The 24,860-nt window shown below is 36.4% G+C and overlaps 2 protein-coding genes across 2 annotated transcripts; both read left to right on the top strand.

Moving 5' to 3' along the window:
- The first annotated feature begins 12,926 nt into the window (after nt 1-12,926).
- LOC114181970 lies at nt 12,927-13,421 on the top strand. The gene has a single exon (XM_028068687.1). It carries the CDS (start codon nt 12,927-12,929, stop codon nt 13,419-13,421), a length of 495 nt encoding a protein of 164 aa, XP_027924488.1.
- Nucleotides 13,422-23,861: 10,440 nt separating this feature from the next.
- On the top strand, nt 23,862-24,860 carry LOC114181941. The gene is made up of 2 exons (XM_028068630.1): nt 23,862-24,499; nt 24,632-24,860. Exons 1-2 carry the CDS (start codon nt 23,862-23,864, stop codon nt 24,858-24,860), a joined length of 867 nt encoding a protein of 288 aa, XP_027924431.1.

Here is a 24,860-nt window from a genome sequence, read left to right as displayed (position 1 = left end):
ATAGTATATATACATATAAATAAAATATACTTTTATATATATATATATATATATATATTTACACATATACATGTAATATAATATAATATAATATAATATAATATAATATATATACATAATAATATAATATAATATATATAATATATACGTATAAAACAAATTAATCATTTAACTAGTGAGATCTTTTATAAACAAATTTATAACATTACAAATTTATAAAAATTTAAAAGAAATATATATATATATATATATATATATATATATATATATATATATAAAAGCATAAAATAACTACGCATATACATATAATATATATACATAATAATATAATATATATTATTATATAATATAATATAATATATACTTAAAATAAATATATATCTATAAAATATATATATATATATATATATATATATATATATATATATATATATATATATATATATATAAACATAAGATATCCACACATATAATATATATACATAGTAATAATAATATAATATATAATATAATATAATATATATAAATAATTATATATATATATATAAACATAAGATATCCACACATATAATATATATATACATAATAATATAATATAATATATAATATAATATAATATAATATATATATATATATATATATATATATATATATATATATATATATATATATATATATATATAACATATTTCTCATTCTCTTTGTTTTTTGTTATATAACATATTGGCAATTGCTTCAGTTTTAGATCCAAGGTACAAGATGGACATGTTAGAATATTATTTTTATAAATTGTATGGTAATGATTTTGATCTGAAACTTAGTAGGATTCGTTAAATGTGCTATGATTTAGTTTTGGAATATCAATCAAAAAAGAATGAAACTTCTTCTTATAGAGCTACATCATTGGAGTTGGGAAAGGATGTTGATAATGATGCGAATGAATTTTTAGAGTTTATGGCAAAAAATAAAAAATCTAGAACTACAGTTATGAAAACAGAGTTGGATTATTACTTGGAAGAAGATAATTTGTCGGTTACACAAGAATTTGATATCCTATCATGGTGGAAAACAAATGGGTTAAAGTTTCCAACCCTTCAAGCAATTGCAAGGGATGTTTTAGCTATTCCAATAACAACTGTAGCTTCTGAATCTGCTTTTAGTACTGGTGGTCAGATATTAACTTCTCACCGTAGTCGACTTCATCATATTACTATAGAGGCTTTGATGTGTACAAGAAGTTGGATATGGAACTCAAACCATCTAGGTAAGTTACTCAAATTTATTAATATTTTTTGTTAGTATTTTTTGTGAATTCTCATCTAATATTCTACATTTGGTGTTTGTAGGTGTTAAAAAATTAAAAGGAAAAGATGTTCTCATGAGTGAAAATGAATCTGATGAAGAAGGTACATGATATTCTAGTAATTAAAATTTTCAATTTCAATTATTATATCATATCTAATTTTTCATTTTTTTTCTATGTGTAGGTGGATCGAATGCAAATGAAACCACTGATCATTTGTAAAATTAATAAATATTTTGGTTATTATAAAATTTTAGTAATGTGTAATTTTTTAGCTTTTATATAATTATTTGAATTTTATTTAGTTGTTATTTGATACTTTAATTTGAGATTTATACTATTATAATATTTTTCTTAATATTTGACATCATGAAAATCAAAAAGAGTATGTTATTTTAATATTGAATATTTTGATAGTATCATGATTCCGTTGGTGTGATTTTTAAATTTTTTTTATAAAAAATATTTAATTGATATATGGAACAATAAAAAAATGGGTATGGGTATGGGTATAAGAAAATACCCGTTATCCGGTGGGGATGGGGATTGGTCAAAAGTTGTATACCCGTTGGGTTTGGGGATGGGGATGGGGATGAATTTTTATTATGGGGATGGGGATGGGATCATGATACCCGTACCCGCCCCGCCCTGTTGTCATCCCTAGTTCTCTCTCAATGTCTTTTAAACTTTTCTATTCATTTTTCACTCTTGGTGTGTTTTATTTTGTTTCGAAAAAAAAAGTTAGAGACAAATTTATTCTTTCTACTCTCATTTCTCATGTGTCATCTTCCTTTTTTGAAGATAAAAAACGCAATTCTCCCCTCATACTAGTTTAACCGTTAGTATTTTTTTCATGAGTTTTTTGTATTTTTTTTATGAATATAGAAAGAAAAATGATGTGTTATATGTTTTTTCATAACCACATTTTAATTGTAATTTGATTATCATAGGTTTTTTTAATAATTTTGTCTCTAATTCTCTATTAGATCTTGATAAAAAAAAATTAGTCTTAAACTCTTTTTTTCAAACAACGTACATTGATGAGAATACAATAATAGATTTTGTTAAGAGATAAAATGGAAGATATAAACAATACAAATATACTTATTCACATATTTTCAAACATAATACTAAGGATCAAATTGTTGAAGTAGAGGAACCATTTTTTAAGATTCAAAAATTTATAGAGATGGAGATTCATATTAATTCTTTGGAATTTATTCCAGAAAAATGTTCGTAAATATGAGAATATCCGATAAAAGAGATGAAATTAAAATTTTTTATTTAAAATAGATAAATACAACTTCAAATCTATCATTTTTCTTAAAAAAAACATAGAAGAAGAGTTCGATACTAAATTATATAAACATTTATTATATTAGTGAGAATAATTAAATATATAAATTTTAAATATATTATGTTGACTTATTTTCAAAGATTCGTCAATGTGCATAAGATCCAAATTCTTAGAGAATTATGCAACCACTTTGAGGACACTCAAACACAGGTGATTCTTTGTTATTACCAAGGGGCTACCCCAAATTGTTTTTATATTTATATAATTTAATATATATATATATATATATATATATATATATATAAAATTTTAACTTTTTTTAAAATTTAATATTTTTAATATATTTTATGTTTTTGATATTCTAATTTTTTTTTTTACATTTATATCTATATATAAGGAAAGATTTTGTTTTCTACGTCTATTTTTTAATTTTACCTTTTAAATATTTTTTAAATAAAATTAATTATTTTATTAATATTATTTTTTAAATGATCATTTGTTTAATTTAATCTTTTTTCCATTTGATTATTTTTTAAAGTTAATTATTATAAATAAAAATTAATTGTAGTAAAATTTTAAAAGTTATTTATATTTAATTTTATAATTATAATAATAACAATAATTATAATTTTATTATTATAAAAAATAAATAATATATTTTTACTAGTTTATATAAAAATTATATGTCGGTTATTAATTTTGTTTAAATGTTTATACTAAAATTATATATTTTTTAATTATATTGAGAACAAAAAAATTAACAGTTATTATATTAGACCAATAATTTATCTAAATTTAATATTAAACTGAAAGCAAGCTGACTGCAGTCACACAGGTCACGTGTTATGCATTCTCATCTTATTCTCCTTAGTTGTATCACTTAATGTGATGGGTAGGAATGAATATTTGAAAAATATAAATAAAATGTTTAATTTTTTACTTTAATTGAAATAATGAAACGTAAATTTAAACACAAATCTGTTTATTTAAAAAAATAACAGAAACTTAAATAAAGACATGTAAAAGTAAAAGGTCAAATTTTCAATTATAATATTTTCTTCTTTGACCATCACAGTTTGATTACATTTTTTAAATTTTAATCAGTCTGGAAAACCAAATTCATTAAAATATCTATTAACAGAAACTTAAATAAAGACATGTAAAAGTAAAAGGTCAAAATTTCAATTATAATATTTTCTTCTTTGACCATCACAGTTTGATTACATTTTTTAAATTTTAATCAGTATGGAAACCTATTAATTGAAATTTTTAATAAGAAAAGTTAATTTAATCATTTTAATATTAAAATCTCTTATCAGATGTTGACTGTAGACATTTTCCAATTATTAAATACTAAATTCAAAGAATAAAATTTTAACAATACAACTTTTAGTAATACTATTTGTTTTTATCACTGATTTAAATTTATAATCAATGCATCAATCAGTTAAGAGGCGTGATAGTCGAAGTTTTGAACATACTATCATCATTTACTTATAAATATTCATTTCGGAATCATGTTTTCTAACAAGATGGATACCACAAAGAGGTGTAGTGTGGCACTACTTGCATTCTCAATTACTCTCTTTATTGTTATATCAGGTTAGGAATCATCTTTTAATGCGAACACGTTATTTTCAAAAAACTTTTTTTATGTAATGTATTATTAACTTTTAATTTGTATACGTAGATATGAGTATGAAATCTGAAGCAAGAGGACCTATTGAGGACACTCACTGTCTTAGCGATTCAGATTGTGCACATCGTCCTTGTGCATCATGTGGTTGCAAATGTATCAACAGTTGTTGTGTATGTCAATCAAAACCTTATCTTGTTGATGATTTTTGTAATATTAATGCTATTAATGCACCCACAAATTGAGTAGTAAGGTTTTCTCATGCAATCCCAAAAGAAAATCACAACAATAAAGGATTGTAGTTTTTTTTTAATTGTGTTTGCAAATAAAAGTTCAAACTTTGACTTGTATATGTTTTGTAAGATTTATGCTTTATGCACTTTTCTTAATCTTTCTTATTATCCAACAAAATTATGGTAAAAGAAGCATGATTGTTGTAAAATAAGGAAAGGAAATGATGATATATCAAAATGAATTTCAACTTGTGAGTTAACCCGGCTCACCATGGGTTCGAATCGGGTTACTACAACAAAACAGGTAATTTGCAAGGGAAATTAGCGAGGGAAAATATTTCTTACTAATTTCTCGCTATTTAGCAAGGGATTGGCGACAAAAAATTTTGTAGCTTATTTGCGAGGAAAATTAGCAAGGAAAAATATTTTTCACTAATGTCTCGCTATTTCGCAAGGGATCAGTGACAACAAGGTTTCAGAGCTAATTTGCGAGGAAAATTAGCAAGAAAAAAAATATTTATCACTATTTAGCGAGAGATTAGCAACAAAAAAGTATCATAGCTAATTTGCGAGAAAAATTAGTTAGGAAAAATATCTCTCACTTTTTAGTGAGGGACTAATGACAAAAACAAATTGTAGCGAATTTGAAGCTAATTTACTATGTCTTAAAAGAGGTAGATCAATTTATCGCTATTCTCTCATTAAAATTCAAATTTATTTAATTATGAAAAGTTTTGCCACAAATCCATGACAAAAGAATAAAATTTGTATTAATAAGTAAATAATATTCAAAGTATTCACACTAACAAAGTTAAATATATATAAATTTATTATGCAAATTTCATGAGCTACGAATATTTTAACAAATTGTTAAAAATATGTTTTATTATTAAATAAATTAATAACTTTATTATATCTTTATATGTTAATTTACTTTAAATAAAAATATTAACTAATTTATATTGTTATATACTATTAGAAATATTTTAATTAATAATTAATTTTTTTTAAATAATGATTAATATCAGTATGCAATTTTTTATATCTACATAAATTAAGGTTTTCATAAATAACTATTGATATTAATTTATAACATTTTAATATCTATATAAAGAAAATACTGACTTATAAAAAAATAACATTGAATATTACATAAATACTTCCTTATAAAGAAAATACATTGAATATGAAATAAAAATTAATAAATTAAAAGCACAAATTTATGTACCGTAATTTTGGATAGATATGTTCAACACACGTCCCCAAATCCTCAAATCACTGGACAAATAATATTAGAAATGATTTAAAACCTTGAAAGTTTCGTTTTTTTTTCGTGAAAATTTTGAAATGTTGGGTCTATCAGATGAATTAAAAAATTGAAAGAAAGTGCGTGTAGAAGAGAGTGACGAGAAGCATCAAAGAGAGCTTGACTATGTTGTCGACATCCAGTTCAGTTCCTTAGAGCAGGTTAATTACATCTACTTCTATCTTTACCTTGGGTTTTATCGAAGCAAAGCAGTAATTGATTAATCAATTGGTTGTTCTTGTTGTTGTTTGGTAATTCGTGATTGAGACGATTTCATATTAATTTGGCAAAATTCTGTATTTGAACGGAGGATGCAGCACTGTTGCGTTTCATCGAAGCGAAGGAGACGGTGCTGTTGTCATTACTATGTGTATTGTATGTCCCATCGGACCATCAGCAACGCGCAGTCCCTCGGTCCATCGAACAAGGCTGGAGGGTTTGCCTATGGAACAAGACCATCGGTCGAGCGGCCCCGTAGAGGAATCACAGGAGACTATCGGTCGATCGGTCCCCCAGATGAATCACACATTACCACACAAAGGACCATCGGTCGATCGGTTCCCTAAATGAATCACACATTACCTTAGAGGACCAGCGGTCGATCGGTCCCCCAGATGAATCACACGCTACCTCAGAGAACCATCGGTCGATCGGTCCTATAGACGAACCACACGTTACCTCGTAAAGGACCATAGGTTGATCGGTACCTAGGTTAATTACACATCAACTCATGGAGGCCCATCGGTCGATAAGCCTCATAGATGATTCACGTAGTCTTACATATGATCATCGATCGGCCACATATATTAAATATTCACTTAAGGTTATTAAAGGCAGAGAAGATAACCCACCCGGTCAAACGGCCATCGGTCGATCGGCCAAACTAAGCCAGTCAGCTGGGTTAATTAACATTAAACAAGTCAGTAATCTTGATTAAAGGATCATTGGGTCGTGATTAAGGAACCCTAATTACAGGCCCACATCGAAAACTATAAATAGGGCCCAAAGGTAGGTTGGTGAGCACCTTTAATTCACATTTATTACTGCAGTTATACCTATCCACCGATCGGTCCATCAACTGACTTAAGCATCAGAGCCTTTTAGACAGGTACCCCGATCGTCTGTTCAACCGATTGAGCGAGGAGGAAGATTTCTTAGTGAGGAAGTTATCGTAGATTACGAAGAGAGGAGATTTAGAGAAGGAAGGAGTAAAATTGAAGTGGTTTTTAGTAGGTGCTTGGTCCCTACACCTGAAACATTTTGGTGCCCACCGTGGGGCCGAGCAGTCGCCTATAGACCATACACCCTTATGGTGACCACAAGAAACCGAACCAGCAACGCTGACGGAGGAAGGATGACGGACGATCAGGCAGACACAACGGAGATGATCAGGGCGATGCAGCAGAGGATGGATGAGATGCAAAGAAACTACCAAGCGCAGATGCAAGTTCTGCGACAGGAAAATGCTGCCCTTCGGCAAAAGGATGAGGCCATCCCTTCGACCCCCACTATGCTCGACTCGCTTCGACTGAGCAGGGTGCAGCAACATCGGGAAGCCGAGAGGATAGAAAGCCGACTCCCTCCCACTGGTCAAGCACAATCGCAGCCCCCGCGGGTGGAGAGGACACAGGCGTCAAAGGGGAATGTTTCCCATGTGATGGCCGAGAGTTCCGGGGCCAATGAGGGGGGACACCCTTCCCGACAACCGATCCACGCTTCGGGGAATTTCCCCTTCACTCAGTTCATACTGGGGACCCCGTTGCCCGAGAGATGGAAGATGCTAACCTTCGACAAGTACGACAGAACGACAAACCCCGACAACCACATGCGGGTGTTCACCCACCAGATGATGTTCCATGCGGTGAGCGACCCGATCTGGTTTTTCGAGATGCCGGCCAACAACATCGACTCCTTCGCCACTCTGAAGGCTAGGTTCAACACGCAGTTTGCCCCCCTGAGGCCGGCTATACTGACGGTGGATAACTTAGTCAACATCCGCCAGGAGGACGGGGAGGAGGGATGGCAACGGGGCGGGGCGGGGACGGGTTTCGTTATCCCATACCCATCCCCGCATCAAAAATTCATCCCCATCCCCATACCCAAACCCAACGGGTATCAAACTTTTGTCTCATCCCCATCCCCACCGGGTAACGGATATAATCTCGTACCCATACCCGTACCCGTGTTCTAACTAATATTAATTTTTATAAAAGAAAAAAAATTACGGTAAAGAAAACATAATATTATCAAATATTTAATATTAGGAGGATGATTGTTTCTTCCATATCAAATACTTTAAAATAAATTATAATTGTCTACATTTTAAATTAGAATACCAAATAAAATTTTATAAGAACCAAAACATTCATTAAATTTGTAAACTACAACATTGATGAACTTAGTTGATAAAATTAAAAAATATTTCAAAAAAATATAAAAGGAAAACAAATATTCAAATTAAAATATATTTTAAATGTTTGTTTACTTCAATTATTTAAATTCTAATGAATCTCTTTTTTATACACTAATAAAAGTTATAATACGTCACTTGATCAAAATGACACAAAGAACAAATAATAAATATAATAATAAAATTTTGACATAGATTTTGTATCTTTTGAACTTCAATATATGTTGGATGGTGACAAAAAAATATTCATAGCAATTACATTAAATTTTTATATTGTAGTAAATAAAAGTTATTTATACAATTAAAGTGAAAAAAATTACAGTATGATTAATAATGAGCTATAAAATAACAAATAATTAGATAGAATATATCAAAATATTATTCTACATGATGAAAATAAACAATAAATAAAAATATTAAAAAACTAGCAAATGTGTGTTTTAGAAATAATTTGAGAGACTATTGAAAGAAATCGCATAAAGGAAATCAAATGTATAATTAAGATATGATAAGATGAAAAATACCTTAGAGAACTAATTATTAAATTATGTTTGAAGTGGTTAAAATTAAATAGAAATATCATTAGTGACCAAAAAATTTGTCATCAAATTACAAATAAATTAGTAATTAAATTGGTCACTAAATCAAGTACCGATTCGATCATTGAATAGGTCACTAATTTAATCACTAATTCAGACAATAAATCAACTACTACCACCAATGACGAAAAATAGTGACTGATATGGGTTAATGAATAAATTAGTCACTATTTCATGTTTTTCTTGTAGTGAATTATCATATACTATTCCTAAATATCATTATATATATATATATATATATATATATATATATATATATAATTCTAACCACTTCAAACATAATTTAAAGTGAAAAAACTATAGTATGATTAATAATGAGTTATAAAATAAAAATAATTAGATAGAATATATCGAAATATTATTCTACATGATGAAAATAAACAATAAATAAAAATATTAAAAAACTAACAAATGTGTGTTTTAGAAATAATTTGAGAGACTATTGAAAGAAATCGCACAAAGGAAATCAAATGTATAATTAAGATATGATAAGATGAAAAATACGTTAGAGAACTAATTATTAAATTATGTTTGAAGTGGTTAAAATTAAATAGAAATATCATTAGTGACCAAAAAAGTTGTCATCAAATTACAAATACATTAGTAATTAAATTGGTCACTAAATCAAGTACCGATTCGATCATTGAATCGGTCACTAATTTAATCACTAATTCAGATAATAAATCAACTACTACCACCAATGACGAAAAATAGTGACTGATATGGGTTAATGACTAAATCAGTCACTATTTCATGTTTTTCTTATAGTGAATTATCATATACTTGATAATGTTAATTTTTACCATTATCCAAGCTATATTTCATTAGCAAAATCATCTCTTCCAAAGTTTTTAACCTACTTAATCCTCAATTTTACCTTACTTTTGTAAATAAATACATTGTGGGTTACATTGATCTAAATATATCACTAATCCCCATTTTTGTGTCCTTTTTGTAGATGGGAAGCTTTGTTCCTAAAATCCAGACTAATGAGTGACCCGAAATAGCAAAGAGAGAAGAAAAATGTCAACAGGAAGCGCCTGGCGACGCGAAGCCAGCGCCAGGCGGAACAGACCGCCAGCCAAGCGCCAGACAGGCGCTACTGTTAGTCATCGCCTGGCGGCACTTAGTCACCGCCGGGCGGTAGCGGGAAGATTTGCCCCCTGTTTGGTGGCTTGCGCCTGGCGGTGAGACCCTTCCGCCAGGCGCCCTTTTTCGCTGATGTGTCAAGTGACCCCTTTTTCTTCTGTTTTCGCGGAGGAAAACGGATCTTTGGCATTTTGGAGGCACGAAGAACACATTTGGAGAGCTTGGAGGAGTGCTAGGGCTTGTGGGAACAGCTCCATCTTCCTCTTTGTATCTCTTTCTCTTCCATCTCTTCCATTTTTAAGCTTGAGCTCTCCATGGTAATGGAGAGCTAAACCCATTTTTGTTGGGGTTAGATGTAGCCACGAAACTCTTGTGTAAATGCAAATGCTTTGATTATATATGACTCTTTCATTAATTGCTAGTCTTCTTATTTCTTCACGTAAAGCTTGCATTGATTTAGCCATCTCTTGCATGATTTTTGGTTCATGGGGTGTGAAAATATCTTTTGAAACCTAGATTTGGAATAAGAGAACTCAATGGAGCTTGTACCTAGGAATGGGGCTTGACCCATTGGTTGTCTTAAGCCTTTGTGCATAAAGCAAATTTGCTTATTAAGAGTTCAAGGAATTGACTTTTAATAAGGAAATTTAGGCTCAATCTTTTAAGGAATTAGGGTTTGAGTAATATTGTGGGTTGGCATTAGCATATTAATGAAGAGGATGTTAAATTGTAGTTGCATGAGAGCATAGTTGGTGAATTCTAACCCCGGCAATATCAAGTCATATCATTTCTAATCTTTTCCATTCACTAAGTGCCTTTAACTTCCAAAGTTCAATTTTAATTATTTATGCAAAGTTTAATTTCATACATTAAAACTCAAAATATGGATTTATTCGTTAGTTTAAATTAGTCACTAATTTCGCAAATATTTAGTATACACGAGTCTCTTGGGAAACGATATCCCGGTCTTACCGGTTACTACTTGCGCGACTTCGTACACTTGTCAAAGTCATAACAAGTTTTTGGCGCCGTTGCTGGGGACCCGTGTCTAATACTAGACTTTTGTGTGATTTCTGACTTATTTAGACTTAAATTCTTTTGTGCATATTTACTGTTTTTGTTTACTTTTATACGCACATTAATTTTGGGCTAACTTGTAGTTCGAGCTTGCTTTTGTTATTGCTCTATAGTTTATGCAGGGTAGGATCCGTACAAGGAGGACTGCATCTTCAGAACCACTCCTTGTTGATCCCGAGATAGAGAAAACTGCCCGTAGAAACAATAGTGCCACAAGGAGAAGACGAGCTCAAGCACAACAAGTTGTCCATCACTCTTCTGCTTCAGACACTCTTTCATCTACTTCTCAGAATCCTGATCCTTTGCCAGAAGAAGAAATGGCAGACAATCCTCATGGTGATGGTAGAGGTCGTGAAAGACGCACTTTGGAAGATTATGCAGCGTTCACAGGCCATGTTAACTTCAACAGTATTGCTAGGCCAACTGTCAATGCCACCAACATGGAGATGAAGCTAGCTCTTATTCATCCGGTGCAGAGTAATCAGTTCAATGGCCTGGCTCATGAGAATCCCTACACTCATCTGGCCACATTCTTGGAGATATGCAATACTGTGAAGATCCATCAAGTTCCTGATGAAGCCATACGCTTGAGTCTCTTCCCGTTCTCACTAGCAGGACTTGCAAAAGCCTGGTTGAATTCCTTTCCTGAAAATAGCCTCACTAACTGGGATGATGTGGTTGCAAAGTTCTTGAGCAAATATTTCCCCCAGTCCAAGGTTAATAAGGGAAAACAGGAAATCTCGGCATTTCAACAAGATATGGATGAGTCCTTGGGCCAAGCATGGGATAGATTCAAGGGACTGCTGAGGAAGACTCCCATTCATGGGTTTGATCAACCTACACAGCTTACTCTTTTCTTGGCAGGTCTTAAATCCCAGTCAAAGTTGATGTTAGATGCCTCTGCCAGTGGGAGTATCAAGTGGAAGACGCCAGAGGAAGCTTATGAGTTAATAGAGAATATGGCCGCCAATGATAATGAAGCTTACACTGAGAGAGCCCATTCTCAAAAGAAGGGTATTCCAGAGCTTCAATCTCAAGATGCTCTATTGGCTCAAAACAAGATTATGACTCAGCAGCTGGAGACCCTCATGAAGAAACTGTCACAACTTCCTCAAGAGCTTCAAAATGCCTCTATAGCTCAACTCCAACAAGTGCAAAGTTGTGAGTTATGTGGAGGAAACCATACTAATGGGCAATGTGCTATGCCAAGCACATCTCAAGAGGAAGTTAGTTATATGGGCAATCAAGGCCGACCACGGAATTATAACCAAGGATGGAGACCTCATCAAAACATGGGCCAAGCTGGACCTTCCAATAGGCCCCCACATCAACAAACTTACCAACATCCTTCTTTGTCTGATAGAACATCCAAGCTTGAAGACATGATGCAGCAATTCATACAAATGTCAATTCAGAATCAGAAGAACACCGATGCCTCAATTAAAAACTTGGAGGTGCAAGTGGGGCAATTGGCCAAGCAAGTGGCGAATCAACAAAGTAGTTCATTTTCTGCCAACACCGAAGCCAATCCCAAAGAGCAATGCAAAGCGGTGGTCACAAGAAGTGGTAAAGAAGTGGGGTTGAATGCTAAAGGAAGTGATGAAGCTAAAGCCAAGCCCAATGATAAAGGAGAAGAAAAAGATGAGGAAGAGATAGATGAGGAAATTGTTGTAGAAGAGGAAGAGAATAAAATTGAAAATAGAGAAAATGAGAAAAAGAAGGAAGTGGCATTAAAACCACCACCAGTGAAAATTCTCCCATATCCTCTCAAGCCTTCAAAGAAAGACAAAGAAAGGCAATTTGCAAGGTTTCTGGACATTTTCAAGAGGCTTCAAATCAATATTCCCTTCTCAGAAGCCTTGGAGCAAATTCCAACCTATGCAAAGTTTATGAAGGAAATCCTCACAAAGAAGAGAAGATTTATTGAAGAGGAAACCATAGGACTAGAGGCTGGATGCAGTGCTATCATTTAGAAGATGTTGCCTCCAAAGTTTAAGGATCCTGGCAGCTTTACACTTCCAGTCACAATTGGGAGCCTAGCTGTGGGGAAGGCCTTACTTGATTTGGGTGCTAGCATCAACTTGATGCCTCTTTCTATGCTTAAGAAGATTGGGGAGTTGGAAATCAAGCCCACTCGAATGACATTGCAACTGGCGGATAGGTCAATCAAGTACCCTCACGGAGTAGTGGAGGATGTGCTAGTTAAAGTTGACAAGTTCCTATTCCCAGTGGACTTTGTTATAATGGAGATGGAGGAGGATGTTGAAGTTCCTCTCATATTGGGGAGGCCATTTATGAAGACTGCAAGAGTGCTAATTGATGTTGATGATGGCAAACTCACAGTGAGAGTTCAAGATGAAGAAGTGAACTTTAATGTCTTTGAAGCCATGTCTCACCCAAAAGATATTGGAGGATGCTTCAGAGTTGATATGCTTGATGAAGTGCTCATTGTTAAAAACAGATATGTCTAATTATCTTAACCACAAAGGGATCTGAGTTGATTAACAAGCTTTTATATGGTTTAAGATGATTCTTGAATAAATCTTTAGGTTTTAAAGCTCAATTAATCAATTTCGCAGTTTTGGGTTAATGGACTGTTTAAATCAATCAAGAAAGATTATGAGAGAGAAGAAAGAAGCAAGACACACAATTTATACTGGTTCGATTCAAAAAGAATCTACATCCAGTCTTCTCCTAAGTAACACACTTAGGAGGATTCCACTAAACAGAAAGGTTCCAAGAATTACAAGCACACCTATGTAATTCTAACTCCCAAAACCCAAGAACTTGATTTAACAATCAAGAACTCCCCCTAGGAGCAATGCATCCACACAATTGCACCTAGGTCCACACTTCAAACACTGAAGCTACTGTAATCAGAAATACAGAAAACAAAACAAGAAACGAATACACCTAAGTTGTGCAGATTTGACTTGATGCTCCTTGAATCAAGCAAGATCCATCATGGTAGAATCAACCATCAACTCTTCTTGGATCTGTACTTGAGTTATTGCAGAATCTTCTGAAGCTTTTGTGTCTCTTAGATGGCTCTATCTCAGATGAAGACTGCGTGATCTTTCTAAAATTCTCCGACCCAAAACAGATTCCAAAACAGCTTTTATACAAAGGTTTTTGCTGTCACTAATTTGATTAGCAAATTACCTAATCGATTATCGTGAGTACATTTTTACTCATTTTGTGCCAGACTTCACAGCTAATCCATTAGTTCAGAAACTAATCATGTGCAGGATTACACAGCAGGCCTGAAATACATTTGATAAAGAGAAACTATTTGTCTAATGCATATCCTAACTGGACCAAGCTATGTTTTATCCCAGATTAGTAGACATCATCAAAATTGTTCTTCATTTATGGATGAAAGGCTCCCCCTTTCAACACTCATGAGCTCCAAGAAAGATTTACATGCCTCATCTCCTCTAGAGAAAGCTCTACTTGATGCCTTTGAGACTCTCAATGATGAGGAGGAGAAAGAGATTGATGAGTGCTTAGCCAATCTTGACGCTTTGAAGGAAATCCCTCCTCATGAGGCGAAGATGGAAGACTTGAAGGGTGAGAATGAAGTCACAGAGCCAAAAGTGGAGTTGAAGATGTTGCCCCAACATTTGAAGTATGTGTTTCTTGAAAGGGGTAGCAACAAACCTGTGATTATCAGTAGCTCCTTATCACCCTCAAAAGAAGAAAAGTTGATTGAGGTGTTAAAAGTCAACTCAGGAGCCATTGGTTGGTCCATATCTGATCTGAAGGGAATCAGTCCCTCCTACTGTATGCATAGAATCTTCATGGAGGAGGATTTCAAGCCAGTGGCACAACCTCAGAGAAGGTTAAATCCTGTGATGAAAGAGGAGGTGAGAAAGGAGGTATTGAAACTCCTAGATGCTGGGATTATCTACCCAATCTCTGATAGTGCATGGGTGAGTCCAGTGCAAGTGGTTCCCAAGAAGGGCGGCATGACAGTGGTTCGTAATGACAAGAATGAGTTGATACCCACACGAACCGTGACCGGCTGGAGGATGTGCATAGACTACAGGAAGCTGAACAAGGCCACAAGGAAGGATCACTTCCCTCTTCCTTTCATGGATCAAATGTTAGAGAGATTGGTGGGTCAAGCTTTCTATTGCTTTTTGGATGGCTATTCTGGTTATAACCAGATTGTGGTGGACCCTAAAGACCAAGAGAAGACCGCCTTCACTTGCCCTTTTGGTATCTATGCCTACAGAAAGATGCGATTTGGGCTTTGTAATGCACCAGCCACGTTTCAACGATGCATGTTGGCTATTTTCTCCGACCTTGTGGAGAAGTGCATAGAGGTCTTCATGGATGACTTCTCGGTGTTTGGAAGTTCATTCGATCTTTGCTTGGCAAATTTGGAAGTTGTGCTCAAGAGATGTGTTGAAACCAATCTCATTCTCAATTGGGAGAAATGCCATTTCATGGTGACTGAAGGGATTGTCTTGGGCCACAAAATATCTTCCAAGGGCATTGAAGTGGACAAAGCAAAGGTGGATGTCATTGAGAAACTCCCACCACCAACAAATGTGAAGGTAATCTGGAGCTTTCTTGGACATGCGGGTTTCTACCGACGCTTCATCGAGGATTTCTCCAAGATAGCCAAGCCATTGAGCAACTTGCTCAATAAGGATATTTCCTTCAATTTTGATGTTGAATGTTTAAATGCTTTCAATCTTTTGAAAACCAGCCTAGTCTCCGCACCCATAATCATTGCACCTAATTGGGAACTTGATTTTGAACTTATGTGTGATGCAAGTGATTATGCGGTTGGGGCTGTTTTGGGGCAAAGAAAGAATAAAATTTTTCACTCCATACACTATGCTAGTAAAGTCCTTAATGAACATCAAGTGAATTATGCAACTACTGAAAAGGAGTTACTAGCAATAGTGTATGTCTTGGAAAAATTTCGTTCTTATCTCATTGGTTCTAAAGTAGTGGTTTACACTGATCATGCTGCAATCAAATACTTGCTTACTAAACCTGATTCTAAACCTAGACTCATTAGGTGGATTTTGTTGTTGCAGGAATTTGATCTTGAGATTAAAGACAAGAAGGGTTGTGAAAATCAAGTGACAGACCATCTGTCAAGACTGGTGAATGAAGAGGTGACCACACTGGAGCAGGAAGTGTTAGAAGAATTCCCTGATGAAAAGCTGCTCCTAGTATCTAATAGACCTTGGTTTGCAGAAATTGCAAACTTTAAGGCTGCTCAAGTTGTTCCTGAGGATATGAGTTGGCATCAGCAACAGAAGTTGTTCAGGGAAGCAAAATACTATGTGTGGGATGATCCTCATCTTTTCAAGATTGGGGCAGACAATTTGTTGAGGAGATGTGTGTCTGAAGAGGAGGCAAGAGATATCTTGTGGCACTGCCACAATTCACCCTATGGAGGACACTACAGTGGAGAAAGAACAGCTGCAAAGGTTCTACAATCTGGGTTCTATTGGCCGAGCATTTTCAAGGACTCTCATGCACACGTGAAACACTGTGACAAGTGCCAAAGAACAGGGAGTATCTCCAGAAGGAATGAAATGCCTTTGCAGAACATACTCGAGGTTGAAGTGTTTGATTGCTGGGGTATTGATTTCATTGGCTCCTTGCCTTCCTCATTCTCTAAGGAGTATATTTTGTTGGCTGTGGACTATGTCAGCAAATGGGTGGAAGCTGTTGCCACGCCCACAAATGATGCTAAGACAATCATCAAGTTTCTCAAGAAGAACATATTCTCCAGATTTGGTGTCCCAAGAGTCTTGATAAGTGATGGAGGTTCTCACTTCTGCAACACTCAATTGAAGAAAGTCTTGGAGCACTACAATGTCAGACACAGAGTTGCCTCTCCCTACCATCCTCAGTCAAATGGACAAGCAGAGGTGTCAAATAGAGAAATCAAGAGGATCCTTGAGAAGACAACTTCTTCCTCAAGAAAGGATTGGTCTATTAAGTTAGACGATGCTCTGTGGGCCTATAGGACTGCATTCAAGACTCCAATTGGGTTGACTCCATTCCAATTGGTATATGGGAAGGCTTGTCATCTTCCGGTGGAGTTGGAGCACAAAGCCTATTGGGCCATGAAGTTCTTGAATTTTGATCCATCCTTGTCAGGGGAGAAGAGGAAGCTACAACTTCATGAGTTGGGAGAAATGCGACTCAATGCCTATGAGTCCTCCAAGAGCTATAAAGAGAAAGTAAAGGCCTATCATGATAGGAAGTTGGTGAAAAGAGACTTCAAAACCGGTCAACAAGTGCTTCTGTTCAACTCAAGATTCAAATTATTCCCAGGGATGTTGAAATCCAAGTGGTCAGGCCCATTTACCATCAAAGAGGTGAAAGCTTATGGGGCAATTGAAATTGAAGACCCTTCCTCACAAAGGAGTTGGGTAGTGAATGGCCAAAGGCTCAAGCCTTATTTGGGTGGTGAAGTTTTGAGGATGACCACCGTCATGCACCTCAGTGAAGCCTAGAGTCCTTACCCGTCAGGCTCGTGACGTTAAACAAGCGCTTTCTGGGAGGCAACCCAGTGCTCTAAACTCATCTTAGCTTTTAATTTTCGTTTTCAATTCAGTATGATGTTTGTATGCATGTGTGAATTGTGTTAGTATGATTGTTTTGTGTTTGAATTGATGTTTGAACTTTGTGCTAATTTTGTTGCATGCATTTGTTAATTTGTGGAAGTATAACTTAGAATGTTGTTAAGCATGTTTAGTTTTAGGACGTGATAGCATGTGCTTGTTGTTGCATTTTAGATGGAGTTCAATCGTTGTGCATCATAGAATGTGGTAGTCTAAAATTGGTTGTTTGTGAGAATAATAGTAGCATAGCTTGTGTAGTGAATTTGTGTTTTAAGTTAAGTGTGCATGTGTTAAGTGAATTGAATGTTTTGCTTGAGTGTGAATGCTTGGTTTGAAGTTGAAAAGCTTGAAAAAGTATGTTGCAAGAGTGAAAGGTTGGTGGGAGCACAATAGAGTCAAAACCAACCCAACCATAGCCCAAAAACACAAAAATTCCACCCCTGCAGCTTAACCGCCTGGCAGTGCACACTCTCCCGCCAGGCGCAGTCTGTAAATTCAGCCCCTGGGAGCATTCCAGGAGCTAGCCGCCTGGGGGCCCCCTAGCGCCCGCCTGGCGCCACACCAGAAAAACTGGTGCAGAGGCATTTCACTGATACGCCGCCTAGCGGCTTGTGACCTCCCGCCAGGCGGTACCACTGCGTCAGCGCTGTTGGCCCTTTTTAACGTGTTTTTCAACTGGCCCAACCCCTCACCTTAACTTCCACTCACGCCTGGCGCCGCTGCCCTCACACTCTCACCTTGCAAAAACCCTAGCCCCCATTTTCTCTCTCAAATCCCTAACTCTATTTTCCCAATTTCTCTCATAATTCCAAAATCCTAGCCTCCAATTTGACCCTTCTCGTGCCCTAACCACTCTCACTCACGCTGCCGCCACATTCCCGCCAGGCGAAACCCTGCTCTTCCTCCTTACCACGCACCCACTCACCTTACACACCCTCCAATCTCACTTCTTGCAACATTCACTCGTGCATTCCACTCAAGTAAAACATCCTTCTTGTGCTATTTTCATTCTCGCGTTGTATGATGTGGTGCTGTTACTCCACTGTTGATTCATTAGTTAGGGTTTTACTTTGATTTGATTCTCGTTTTTTATGTTGATATTCTGTTTACAAGCTTGTGTTGATGTGCTTTGGCTGCCATTGTGCTTGTTTTACTTGCTTTCTGTGCCGCGCTGTTACTACACAACCATGGCTGCAGTTTTGTACCGCCTGGCGGTGGCAATTTTGGCCTATTTTTCCACCAGGCGGCGGAGCCTTGCAGAGCCCCTGTATCAGCTGGCGCCTGGCGGCCGTTTTGGAGGGGCCAGGCGCTGGCCCCTGTTTTTGCCTCTTTCTTTGATTTTCATGTGATTGTAGCTTGGGTTGTGAGGCACCAATGCTACAAGGGTTTTTGCATATGAATGACTTGACATTTTGTTGTTCTAGTTTAGTCTTTAGATGCAATTAACTCTCTTTTTGATTGAATCTCTCACTTCAATGCTAACTCTAAATTGCCTCTTTTTACCAATGTTTATTTTGCAGATGGCATCCTCCTCAAATCCCAAAAGAATGAAGACCACCATGGGCAACCCTTCGAAAGGGCAAAAGCGAAAGGAGAGAATTTACTCTCATTACTTCCTCACAAAGGATAATGAGGACCGCTTCCAAGTGGTCATGCAACGAAAGTTGGTGGCAGAGAGGAAAGTGATTCTTAAGCCCGAGGAGGTCAACGAATTTCAGCTGGAGTTGATCAGGCGTGGCTGGGAAAGGCTAGGTAGCTATCCTAGCACTTTTAGTGTAACCTTGGTGAAGGAATTCTATGCTAACGCCAAGGTTACCACCTCAGCAGCCCCCACCTTTCTCAATTATGTGCGGGGGAAAAGGGTGCCCTTTGATGCTGACACGATCAATGAGTTTTTGGGCACCCATCTGGCTGATGATGTGGAGTGCCAGTTTTCAGTGTTGGATGATGAGGGCGTGGCTCGTGGAGAGCTGATCCAAGCACTCTGCTTGGCGGGTGAAGGATTTCACAGGGGTACGATTCAGAGAGGTTCCCTTCACCCATTGGCCCGCTTCTGGTCAGCATTTGTGCACGCCAATATCTCCCCGTGCTCCCATGTTTCTGATCTTACGGAGGGACGCGCCACCATTCTATACACCATCCTGACAGGTCGGGTGATGGATGTAGGGCAATTCATTGCCAATGAGATCCACCGGTGTGCTAACGCCGCTGGCAAGGCCGCTCTTGGCCATCCCTCTCTCATCACCCATCTTGCAGCCTGGCAGGGGTGGATATTTCTGTACCCCCGTTGGAGAAAGCAACGCAGGACCTGGAATTTTCATATTTTCAGAGGTACTGCTCAGTTGCTCCTAGACCCAGGAGGCGCCATCAGCCACAGGCAGAGCCAGAGCCAGAGCCCGAGGCAACACCCATCATTGACATGCGGTTGCAGGCTTTGGAGGCCAAGCTCGACCACCTTCAGCTCCTGGAACCCCAGATGCAAGCCTTATACCGGATGGGGATGGCCAATGCTGACATGCTTAGGGGCATCTCCCTAACTATTCCTGAGCTGCACACCCCATCAGCTGAGGAGTTTGCTGCCACTGTTGCTTGGCCTAGGGCCCAGGCCACTACTACTGGGGGAGGTGGAGCCTCAGCTGCTGCAGAGGATGAGGATGAGGATCTAGACGCAGAGGGCGAGGATGATGCCTGAGCACTTGGAGAGAATGATTCACTTTTTGCAGGACTTGTTTTGTTGATAGTCCTGATTTATTTTATGCTTTTAGTTTTCAGTTTTAACTTTCTTTTGATAGTATTGATCTTTTTAGCATAGTGTAGAACTTTGTAACTTGGTTGTGGTGAACTAATCTTTTGCATTGAATTACTACTTTTCATGATTATCTTTTGTGCTTGTTATGAAATGATGTTGAATTAGCTTGTGAGCATGAACTTGAGGTTGTTCTCATTTTGATATAGTGATGCTTGAGTTTAATTGTGATCAATGATTTTGGCATATGTTGACAATTGTGGAACCCAAATACCCTGTGAGAGGTTGTGCCCCAGAGTTGATTTGTGTGAATGCTATCACTGTGGACTCATAATTGACTTTGCTTGAGTTCAATTGTTATTCATTTACTTGCATGCTACAGGTGATCAAGGCCATCTTTCTTTTTCTTGTTACATAATTGAGCCAATCCTTTTTAAGTTGATTTTTTGTGCAAATCCTTTGAGTCTTCTTTGAGCCTTAAAGATAATATGTGCCATTCCTTGAACCTTGAGCATAGTGAAGATTTTGACTACCTTACTTTGAGCTTGAGAGAGCAAATGATTGTTAGTCATGAGTATGGTTCAAGTTTGGGGGAATTATTGCTAATACAAGGGAGCATGGGAAAATTTGTAAAGTTTTTGGTTCAATTCAAAAAAAAAAAAAGAAAAGAAAAGAAAAGAAAATTGGTGCAAGCAAGTTGGGAATTGGTTTCATTGGTTCAATAGAGAAGGGAGAAAAATACTTTCATGATTTGATTAGTTGCTCTCTTAGCTCAAGGTACTTTTGTTATCCTGAAAAACCAAATTTCCTTCTTAGCCTAGCCACGATACAAGCCATAAAAGACCTTGTGATGATAGCATGCTTGTGAAAGTCTTAGACATTTTGAACAAAAAGCAAAGTTAAATTGTGTGACATTGTGATGGTAGAGAGAATGTTGTTTATATCCATACACTAGTGGGCTTGAGTGAAACACTTGTTCTTGTGAGAAGTGGTTCCCATTGATCAAGGAAACATTTTGCCATGATTGTTGATCCCTTATAAACTCTTGCATGCACTTGTGATATTTTTATTTTGTGAACACCATAGCTTTAGTTTGCCTTGCTAATGAAACACATGTGCCACACAATCTTTCAAATAAGAGCAAGCACAATTGACATATGTTTTCTTGATTTGCTAGATCATTGCACTTGTGTTGTTCATCTAGGCCAAGTTACCTTTTTTGCTTGAGGACAAGCAAGGTTTTAAGTTTGGGGGAGTTGATAATGTTAATTTTTACCATTATCCAAGCTATATTTCATTAGCAAAATCATCTCTTCCAAAGCTTTTAACCTACTTAATCCTCAATTTTACCTTACTTTTGTAAATAAATACATTGTGGGTTACATTGATCTAAATATATCACTAATCCCCATTTTTGTGTCCTTTTTGTAGATGGGAAGCTTTGTTCCTAAAATCCAGACTAATGAGTGACCCGGAATAGCAAAGAGAGAAGAAAAATGTCAACAGGAAGCGCTTGGCGACGCGAAGCCAGCGCCAGGCGGAACAGACCGCCAGCCAAGCGCCAGACAGGCGCTACTGTTAGTCACCGCCTGGCGGCACTTAGTCACCGCCGGGCGGTAGCGGGAAGATTTGCCCCCTGTTTGGTGGCTTGCGCCTGGCGGTGAGACCCTTCCGCCAGGCGCCCTTTTTCGCTGATGTGTCAAGTGACCCCTTTTTCTTCTGTTTTCGCGGAGGGAAACGGATCTTTGGCATTTTGGAGGCACGAAGAACACATTTGGAGAGCTTGGAGGAGTGCTAGGGCTTGTGGGAACAGCTCCATCTTCCTCTTTGTATCTCTTTCTCTTCCATCTCTTCCATTTTTAAGCTTAAGCTCTCCATGGCAATGGAAAGCTAAACCCATTTTTGTTGGGGTTAGATGTAGCCACGAAACTCTTGTGTAAATGCAAATGTTTTGATTATATATATGACTCTTTCATTAATTGCTAGTCTTCTTATTTCTTCACGTAAAGCTTGCATTGATTTAGCCATCTCTTGCATGATTTTTGGTTCATGGGGTGTGAAAATATCTTTTGAAACCTAGATTTGGAATAAGAGAACTCAATGGAGCTTGTACCTAGGAATGGGGCTTGACCCATTGGTTGTCTTAAGCCTTTGTGCATAAAGCAAATTTGCTTATTAAGAGTTCAAGGAATTGACTTTTAATAAGGAAATTTAGGCTCAATCTTTTAAGGAATTAGGGTTTGAGTAATATTGTGGGTTGGCATTAGCATATTAATGAAGAGGATGTTAAATTGTAGTTGCATGAGAGCATAGTTGGTGAATTCTAACCCCGGCAATATCAAGTCATATCATTTCTAATCTTTTCCATTCACTAAGTGCCTTTAACTTCCAAAGTTCAATTTTAATTATTTATGCAAAGTTTAATTTCATACATTAAAACTCAAAATATGGATTTATTCGTTAGTTTAAATTAGTCACTAATTTCGCAAATATTTAGTATACACGAGTCTCTTGGGAAACGATATCCCGGTCTTACCGGTTACTACTTGCGCGACTTGGTACACTTGCCAAAGTCATAACAATACTATTCCTAAATATCATTTTATATATATATATATATATATATATATATATATATATATATATGTATATATATATATATATCATTTTATATATATATATATATATAATTTTAACCACTTCAAACATAATTTAAAGTGAAAAAATTACAGTATGATTAATAATGAGTTATAAAATAAAAAATAATTAGATAAAATATATCGAAATATTATTCTACATGATGAAAATAATAAACAATAAATAAAAATATTAAAAAACTAACAAATGTGTGTTTTAGAAATAATTTTAGAGACTATCGAAAGAAATTGCACAAAGGAAATCAAATATATAATTAAGGTATGATAAGATGAAAAATATCTTAGAGAACTAAGAAAACTTTTCAAATATCAACATATATACTCAGTGGTTGAAAAATAACGAAAATTATTTTAATGAAACAAAAGAGTTATTCAAATTAAACAAAAATTAATAATAATAATAAGTAAAGAATTTTTTTTTATATTACCTTAAATGGAGAGTATAAACATTCTCATGTGAAAGGAAAATATACAATAAATAAACATATTAAAAAAATAATAGAAATATTGTGAGCATAAATTTTTTTAATTAATATACATCATTTTAACATAATTACATAAAGGTTATGATAAGATAAAATTTATTTTGGAAATGTGAATAAGTTTCATGACAAACCAAATAATTAAAAGAAATAAAAAATAGAATATATATATATATATATATATATATATATATATATATATATATATATATATATATGGTTACTTAATTAATTGTAGATATTTTAATAATTTAAACGAGAATAGAGATATGGCGGGGACGGGTATTGTGGCGGGGATATGTACATCCCCATACCCATCCCCATACCCAACTGAAAAAGTCGGGGATTCCCCATACCCATACCCATACCCAGTCAATGCAGGGATTTCCCGTCAAAACGGGGACGGGTTCGGACAATACCCACGGGGATGGGTTTATTTACCATCTCTAACGGGGAGTCGCTGAGGAGTTACCTTGATCGGTATAACCGTATGTCGATCAAGATAAAAGACCTCAGCGACGAAATCGATAGGCATCACTTTTCATACGGACTGCAGTCGGGCGTGTTTGCAAACAAGATAAGTCGCAAGAAGCCAAAGACGATGGAAGAGATGAGGGAGCGAGCGGCCAAGTTCATCCGGATGGAAGACATGCAGGAATTTAGGGTGAAGAAGAGGGAGAAGGAAGATGCAGCATCACAAAAAAGCGCCCCCCGACCGAGCAAACCCCTTGCTCGGCCCAACGAGAAGAAAACGTACAAGTTCACCACGTATACCCCCTTGGCTGTTTCCCGGGCGAAGATCTTGCAAGAGGCCTTCAGTGCCGACTCACTTCCACCGTCCAGAAAGAAGCCTCCACCTCCCGACGCCGATCGCAGCAAGCACTGTCAGTACCATCGGACGATCGGCCATACCACGGAGGAGTGTCATACGCTCCGCAACAAGATTGAGGAGCTGATTTGCCAAGGGCACCTGAAGAAGTACATTCAGCAGGACCGCCCCCAGCGAAGCCCGATCAGGAACAGAAGCCCGGCACGAAGACAAGCCCCAACCAAGTGGGAGAAGCGGTGAGAGCGAGAGCCTGATAGGCGAAGGAGGGAGCCATCTAGGGCACACCGAAGCCCGAGGAGGAGTCACAGTCGGAGCAGGGATAAACCCTTAAGGGGTTACATCAACACCATCTCGAGGGGATTCGCCAGAGGAGGATCGAGCTCATCTGCTCGAAAGAGGCATGTCCGGGCGCTCAAGTCGGTCCACCTGGTGGAGAAGAAGGTGCGATCGATGCCCCCTATCACCTTCACCGACGAGGACTTCAAAGCCCTCGACCCCGATCATGACGACGCGATGGTCATCTCCATCGAAGTAGCAGAGTATGGGATTGGGAAGGTCCTGGTAGATCAGGGAAGCTCGGTCAACATTCTGTACTAG

The sequence above is a fragment of the Vigna unguiculata genome, chromosome 1 (genome assembly GCF_004118075.2).
Source record: "Vigna unguiculata cultivar IT97K-499-35 chromosome 1, ASM411807v1, whole genome shotgun sequence".
NCBI lineage: Eukaryota > Viridiplantae > Streptophyta > Magnoliopsida > Fabales > Fabaceae > Vigna > Vigna unguiculata.
Note: the sequence above shows the minus strand (reverse complement) of the source record. Positions and strands in the feature narration are given on the sequence as shown.